This window comes from Camelus bactrianus, chromosome 8 (genome assembly GCF_048773025.1).
Source record: "Camelus bactrianus isolate YW-2024 breed Bactrian camel chromosome 8, ASM4877302v1, whole genome shotgun sequence".
Taxonomy (NCBI): Eukaryota; Metazoa; Chordata; class Mammalia; order Artiodactyla; family Camelidae; genus Camelus; species Camelus bactrianus.
In genome coordinates this window covers 91819632-91827848 of record NC_133546.1, presented here as the reverse complement: position 1 = coordinate 91827848, position 8217 = coordinate 91819632, and the positions used below count along the sequence as shown (strand labels likewise).

At 34.9% G+C, this 8217-nt stretch overlaps 1 protein-coding gene across 6 annotated transcripts in view; it reads left to right on the top strand.

Moving 5' to 3' along the window:
* LOC141578432 (ankyrin repeat domain-containing protein 26-like) overlaps positions 1–8217 on the top strand; it is a 29546-nt gene that overhangs the window by 1790 nt on the left and 19539 nt on the right. For 3 of the 6 annotated variants that reach the window (XM_074368802.1, XM_074368804.1, XM_074368805.1), the window contains exons 2-7: positions 437–591; positions 1092–1259; positions 3627–3660; positions 3939–4080; positions 6233–6443; positions 7614–7797. In XM_074368802.1, the coding sequence (XP_074224903.1) occupies positions 1111–1259; positions 3627–3660; positions 3939–4080; positions 6233–6443; positions 7614–7797 (720 nt within the window). In that variant the 5' untranslated portion in view covers positions 437–591; positions 1092–1110. Of the gene's footprint in view, positions 1–436; positions 592–1091; positions 1260–3626; positions 3661–3938; positions 4081–6232; positions 6444–7613; positions 7798–8217 lie in introns of those variants that run through there. The other 3 variants (XM_074368803.1, XM_074368808.1, XM_074368807.1) reach the window with 3 other exon arrangements.

The following is an 8217-nucleotide window of genomic DNA, read 5'->3' as shown; positions in this document are numbered from 1 at the left end:
TGGGGAAAGGATAGCTTTAGCACAGAAAGAAGAATGTTTCCTTTCTGTTATTGAAGCACCAAGGTTCGACATCTTCTAAATCTGGCTGTTTAATACAAAATCTTGGTGGTAAAGACAGAAGAGGACAAATTTTATGCCTTTGTCTTTCTATTTCTCTGTCTCTGCCATTCACATGGGGAAGAGTGGATGTAAGAGCACAACATTCAGAAAGTCCTTTTTGAAATTTTGGAAATTCTGTTTCTTTTCCTCAAACAGAAAGAAGCGGAATTTACAAACATTCCAATGACTTGAAATGATAAAAATTAAAATAAGCACAAAAATATCTTAATCAATTGAAATCAGGGCAAACTCTGAGTCAAATGATAAAGTGAATGATAACAAAGTCTTTATAATGAATAAAGTAATAATTACCCTTTGTATCAAACTTTCACTGAAGGTTGAAGTAGAAGAGAACAGGAGCAAAAGTGGTGAACTGAAAGGATCAGAAACCATATGTGATGGCAGCTATCATGAAGGATTAACTCAGCAGAGGAAGAGGGGAAAAACTGATGACCAGCGGTTTCCTGCTCTGCAGAAAGGAGATTCTGATAGGTAAGCCTATATCAGTATTCAGCAGTAGGTAATTATTCTTTTCCTAGATGTTGTTCATAATTTCTTCCCAAACTCATCTCTCTACTTGCTTCCATATATTTTGTACTCTTCCTTCCAGGTTCCTAGGACACACCTAAATGCCATGTGCCTAATCTTTGTGCTCACATTCTAATCTCTTAATCTCTTAAGTAGAATAATTTCCTCCTGTCTCTTTTGCTCATGATTCCTGTTTATTTCCCCTCTTCTGTAAAGCCTTCCTCATGCTCACTTTACTTTCATATGTCAGCTCTTGCGTATCACATTGTATCATAATTGTAAATCTGTCTTTGAAGCAAGAATTTGTGTTTCCTTGCATATGGTTGGCACTTGTTAACCATTTTGTGAATTAATAAATGATTGAAGATGGGTAAGAGTTGGAATTTTACAAAAATTGGTTTTTTTTTTAATTTATCAGTAGAATTATATTTTAAAAATAGGCTTTTTTATGGATTGTTTTAAAGTAGCTGTCCTGGCTTGCACATGAAGGGAGTAAAGAATGAAAGTGGAAAACGGACATTAAAAGCATCTGTGACTTCACGTGTATTTGCGAAGACTGCCTCGCTGGCTGGTGGTCTCCTACACAGGAATGACAACAGCAGTTTAAGTGAAGGAGATCAAGGTTGTGGCAGGTAAAACCTACAAATTCTTTATTTCTAGCTGAAGACGTATTAGCAGTGATTACCTTCTCTGGAAATAGAACAGCAGCATATAGTGCACAGGCCAAAGCAAGAGGATTCTCACCTGTGTTGGAGGAACTCTGCCGAAAGGCTAAGATGAGGACAAGTGCCTTTGACCGGAAGTAGTTTCAGTAATACGTCCCCAGGGAAGCCGGGCTGCAGGGAATCAGTGTGAACAGCCCCTCAGAGGACATTCCCTGGGAAGGCAGGAGAGGACTGGGTGATAACTGAAGGGGAACGTGGGGCTCGTGGGGGTTCCCTTTCTGTTTTTAATGATGAGATGATAGTTTGTAGGGGATGTCTCTGTGCTGTTGGATGAGATTCCATAGAAGACGTGTTTTTCAATTTAACTTTGAATTTCTGATATTAGAAAGTGTATTGATTGTACTGTTATCTTTAAAATACTGTAGTAAAGTATTCATGTATGGTATTGTTGTAAGGCTTATTCATTAGTTCTGAAGCGTAATATTCTTATGCAATTGAATATGCAGATAATGACTTTAAAGTTACACCATTGTCCATAGATTTTTTAAAAATTGTATACTCATAATGACTATACAAACACTTAGGCCATACTGAATAGGGTTTAATCATTCCTTGATGATTCTAGATTTTATAGTGTCCTTGACAGTATCATCATGAGTGGCTATGGTTTTGTATGCTATTACAAAATACCAGATTATATTAACTTAATATTTGTTTAGATTCTAGGAAGAAGGGGAAGATTTTGTTTATATACGATAGAATAATAAACTGTTAACAATCTATCACAGATGATTACTTTTGGATTACTAAGTTCTAAATTAAAAAAGCCATCATGCTCCATAAGGACCTGTCAGATGCATGAACAAACAGCTGAATGGATAATGAATGCCCGCTGATTAATGTCTTTAGCAAAAGCAAATCTTTATTAAAAGTAGATTTCCAGTATTGCCTAGGTCTAAAGTCTTTTTATTTTTAAAAAATAGGTGTTAAGATTCAGAAATTATTATTATTATTTTAACATTTTTTTATTGAATCATAGTCGTTTTGCAATGTTGTGTCAAATTCCAGTGTAGAGCACAATTTTTCAGTTATACATGAACATACATAGATTCATTGTCACATATGTTTTTCACTGCGAGCTACCACAAGGTCTTGTGTATATTTCCCTGTTCTGTAGAGTATAATCTTGTTTATCTATTCTACATTTTGAAATCCCAGTCTGTCCCTTCCCACCCTCCTCCCCCTTGGCAACCACAAGTTTGTATTCTATGTCTATAAGTCTGTTTCTGTTTTGTATTTGTTTTGTTTTGCTTTTGTTTTTAGATTCCACATATGAGTGATCTCATATAGTTTTTTTCTTTCTCTTTCTGGCTTACTTCACTTAGAATGACATTCTCCAGGAGCATCCATGTTGCTGCAAATGGCGTTATGTTGTTGGTTTTTATGGCTGAATAGTATTCCATTGTATAAATACACCTACCACCTCTTCTTTATCGAGTCATCTGTTGATGGACATTTAGGCTGTTTCCATGTCTTGGCTATTGTAAATAGTGCTGCTATGAACATTGGGATGCAGGTGTCATTTTGAAGTAGGGTTCCTTCTGGACATATGCCCCAGAAATTATTACTTATAATTATACCTAGACATAGAATAATAATAGAGATTCATTTACTACATTAGTTAAAAATGCTTAAAAGTAAATATTAGTTTCTTAGCATACTGTGAAATGCAAGTATTGAAGCCAGATTGCCTGGGTTGGAATTCTGGGCAGACATAGGGGCTTCGACAAATGACTTAGCCTTTCTGTGCCTCATTTTCTTTCTGGGTAAAGTACCTGATGTATTACCTACCTCCCAGGATTGTTGTGAGGATTAAAATGTCTTTAAGACACGTAAAGTGGTGATAATAATGCACAGCAGTTGCACACTAAGTCCTCAAAAAAGCTGATGTCATGGTTATTAGAAAACGGTTTCTTTCATATAAGGACTTAAGTAATACTTTCCAAATAGGTTTTATTGCCATGAAAGCCAGTTTTTATTGAAAAAGACAACAACAAGAAAATCCTGGTATATTTTTTCCTATCAAATAACACAAGTAATTTTATGTTCTTCCTTTTCCTTTCCTTGTCTGCTTGATTTAAATTTAATACTTTGTTAATAATATAATTGATATGCTTTCTTTGTCCTTTATTGTTACTGTTTCCATTTTTTGTTTAATCCCTTTTATTGAAAATTATCAATGCAAAGGTTTTATATAAAAAATAGATTTACATACTTCTTGTATTTCCAATATTTAGTATTTGGCTTAAAGGAATTGCTTTTTTCTTTTTTCAGGTCTTCAAAGAAAATGTCTACTAAAAAGGACAAGGTATAGTAAAATATTAATCAAAAATATTTTCCTGTAGTAAAAAAAAATTTATAAAAGATAGAGTGGAAAAACAAAATCCTCCTTTGTTGTAGAGACATTTACTTAAAAATAATTTAGAAACATTATTGATAAAGTTAGCCTTCTGACGAAAATCAGTTGTTTGGAGAATTGTCTGTGTTTTTGCTCTCATAAAAAGATGGATATTTATCACCTCTGTACACTGAGCGTATTTTACAACTATGTTGGAGACACTGTGAAATAGCATTATTTATTTGTAGGTCACAGAGCAGGTGAATTCTGTGGATGACCTCGATGACTTAACTCTGGCACCGGAAACAGCTTCTGAGGATCACAAGTCGCTTTCCCCTAATTGTAAGAGTACCCTGAGGCTAATCGAACAACTTGGCCCGGAGAGTAAAGGTAGGACCCCCATATGACTACACAACCTTTTTAAGTATCTCGTGGTAACCTTTGCACACCTAGTACTGCCCCAGGGAGCACAGCTCCGTTACAGTCCGCTGCGTCTCAGAAACCTGCTTTGTGTCAAAGCAGAAGCAGACGTGTTGTGCGTTGCCAGCCGGGGGCTGTGACCGTTCCCACTCCCTGTGCTTTCTGTTGACTCTGCTGCTCCTACGCCTTCACCCAAGGTCAGGGTATCACTGCTTCCCTCCTAGAACGCTGAAATCACCTCAGGATTTTCTTCTCCGCTGTTCCCCCTCCTGGAACCTTGGTCTATGCCGCCAGCATGATTACTAGATAGTTTTTAAAATTCAGGTCTTTGTTAACCTCCTTGCCTAAAATCCAGCTCCTGCTTCTCGTAGCTCCATGGTTAAAGGCCACAGTCCTCTGGCTTCATCTTGTTTCCTTTTATTACCCTTCTTTCCACATGAATTTTAGAATCATCTTGTCAATGTGAAAAAAAAAAGTCTGCTAGTGTCCTGGAAATGAGATGTAGATCATGTTGAATCTGTAGATTAATTTGGGGAGAATTGACTTCTTAACAAAATGGAATTTTTAACCCTGAACAAAGTTCATTTCTCCATTTATATAGGTCTTCCTTGATTTTCTCAGTAATATTTTAAGAGTTTTTAGTGTCTGGGTCTTTCCGTCTTTTATGTTTACCTGTATTTCTTATTTTTCAGTGCAGCTGTAAATAGTGTATTTTTACTTATTTGTTTGTTTCAAAATACTATATTTTAAATTTTAGTTTCTGATGATAGAAATATAGCTGATTTCTGTATACTGACTCTGTGCCCTCCAACCTGGCTGAACACATTTATTAGTTCTAGTAGCCTTTTTATGGATTCTCTCAGATTTTCTACGTAACCAAAGGTGGTCAAGATTTTTCTTCTTTAAACTACTGTCTTACTAAAGATAGTTCACATTTAAGACTTGCAGCCAATAAATACATTCTCTGTCACAGCTAATCAGCTCTGTCACTGTTGCAACAAGAGTAGCCATAGACACTACACAAGTTAATGGACGTGGCTGTATTTCAGTAAAACTTTACCAAAGCAAGCAACCCAGCCCACAGGTTGGAGTTAGCTGACTCGCATCATGTAATCGTATTCCCCGCTGATTAGCAGACACTTTTACCTCTTTATTTCCCATCTAGATGTCTTTTGGTCCTTTATTTTGCCTGATTGCACTGGCTCCAGTACAGTGCTGAATAGAAGGAGTAAGAGAAGGCATTCCTGTCCGGTTCCTCACCTTCTGGGAAAAGCGTTCCGTTTTTCACCATTGTGTATGGTGTCAGCTGTAGGGTTAGCACGGATCTTTGTCATAGTGAAGACGTTCCCTTGGTTCCTAGTTTGCTGGAAGTTTTTATCAGGAATAGATGCTGAGGTTTGGCAAGTGCCTCTTTTTATCCACTGACATGATCATATGGTTTCTTTTTTAGTTTGTTAATATGATGAATAACATTGATTTTTACGTGTTAAAACAGCCCTGCATTCTTGGGATACACCCCACTTGGTCGTGATGAATTTTCCTGTATTGTTGGATTTAATTTGCTAATGTTTTGTTTAGAATTTTTACCTCCATTTTCATGACATTAGTTTTCTTTCTTGTAATACCTTTGTCTGGTTTTGGATTCAGGGTAATGTTAGTTTTATAGAATGAGGACATAGTTCTTCCTCTTCGTTTTTCGAGGAGACTTTGTGTGGAATTGGTATTAAATTTTCCTAAAATATATGGTAGAATTCACAAGTGTAACCACTGGGACTGGAATTTTCTTTGTCGTAAGGTCTTTAAATAGGACTTTTGTTTTGGTTTTTAAGATATAGGGCTTTTTAGCTTATTTGTTCTTTCTTAATTGAGCTTTTGTAATTTCTCTCTTTCAAGGAATTTTACCCACTTCATCTGAATTGTCAAATTTATTTGCATAATGTTCATAATATTATTTTGTCATTCTTTTAATATCTGCAGAGCTTAGAAGAATGTCTTCCATGTTATAGATGCTCAATATCCATTTGTTCAATATATGGATGAATGAATGTGAAAATGCACAGTCCTTTATACACAAAAATTATTCATATATTTTGTTTCTATGTTTGTTTTCTTCCTAATGCAGATTCTGATAGGTTATTGAAAATTCAGGATCCAGTTCATTCATTCAGATCAATAGAACTGAAAGAATCTGACTGTGCACTACTTACAGGAAAAATTAAAGAAATGGAAAATAAGGTGAACTGGCTACAAGCAGAGCTGTTGAAAACAAGAGAAGCAAAATCACAGTTAAAACTTCAAAATGTGGAGTGGGAACGACAGCTCTGCAGCATGAGGTACTGAATTTCTTGGTTTTAAAGAAATATTTGAACTCTATGTTTACTTTAATAATGTAGGTATGTAGGAAAAGTCTTAAAATTGCTAACTTACCTTTTGGGATTTTACAGGGGAGAAAATTTCATTAATATTGTGGAATATGAGACTCTTGGAAATAACAGCTATATATATATACACACACACTCATTCTATATTTCTTTAAAAAAATCTTTGGTCCTTATCTCTCAATTGTCCTCCAGAAAGTTTATATTACTTTACATTCCCACTTGCAGAATTATGAAATGACCATTTTTCTCAAGGCAGAAACTTTAAAAAAATTTATGCAGTTTGACTCTTAACATATGAATGGATGGACTAAAAAGTAAAGTGGAAAGTGATTACTGGTTAGTTTATTCAGCATCTCTCTCATACAGAGATAAGACCAGTTCAAATGTGTATGCTGAAAGCACGGGTTACTCTTTATTTCTTAATTACTTAATAGGGATCCTGCCTTGTACCAAAAGGGATTTAAAAATGATTTACTAAAATAAATAATATTCAACAAGGTAAGTTCAAAGTGCTGCAAAAGAAGAAACATAAAGTGTAGGGCATCAGGGAGTAGACTCCCCAGCCTCGCCTTGGATTATGCTAATTAGTGGGTCAGTGTTCTGGAAAAGACATCTGCGGATGTTACCTTCCCCTGGAGATCATGTAGGAGTCCCTGTAATATCTCATGAAGTTGAAATTTTATTTCTCATGAAATTATAAACCTGTTTCTAAATAGCAACTTCTCTTTTAATTAATGACTAAATTCTCTGTCCTAATGAAGGAGTAATTTATGACTATGTGGGGGGGAAAGGGTAATTTTCAATTCAAACCTTACTGAATAATTGCAAATTTTCTTTCCTACACTATTGACCAGAGTTACTCTTGACTGAAACTCAGTAGCATTATGTCTTTTCATTGCTACTTTTCAAATATATATATATATATATATACATATATATAGTCTATCTTTATGAAGAGATTGAAGTGAGGAATTTAAAATGTGAGACTTAAAAATGAAAAAAAAAATTGAGAACATAGAAATTCCATTGGGGTAATAAATCAGCTTGTGAAGAACCAGATCATAAAATGAACTTTTTATTTTCTAACAAAATAAATTTTAAGGTAAGCATATTTCACTGCAGATTAACATTAGAACAAGAAACAAAGAAGAAGAAAAATGCTTATATATTATATGAAAACACTAAGGATGACTTAAAAAGAAAAGAGAAAGAATGCAATGAGCAAGTTTCCGCGAACCAAGAACTTGAAAGCACTGCCCGGGCACTAGAATGCAAACGGAAGAGCATAAGGAATAAACCAAACCAGGTAAATTAGTCTTAGGTGAAAATTGCGTATCTCTAACACTGTTTCATCAATATTATTTATAATATTCTTTTGAATTTATCTGTATTTTCATTTAAAACAAATAAAAGTTATCTCATCCTAAACATGAACTATGACATTTAGAGCTTAACTTACTAATTTCTTGATGTTCTTGGCATCTAATAGATGCTCTGTGTCTTTTCTGAATGAAGGAATGGAAGTTAAATTGAGCTTAATCATTAACATAAGGATTGACGGTTTTGGTCCATTCAACAGAGTAACAAGTCTAATTCAAATCCATGTGTTAATTCTGGCTTTTTGAAGTTAAAATCCAGGCTGAATTGCCTTGAGACTGTGATGGAATTGGTTAAATGCCTTATGAAAAATTTTCTTTCACTGGGATTTCAAAATTTGTAGATACCG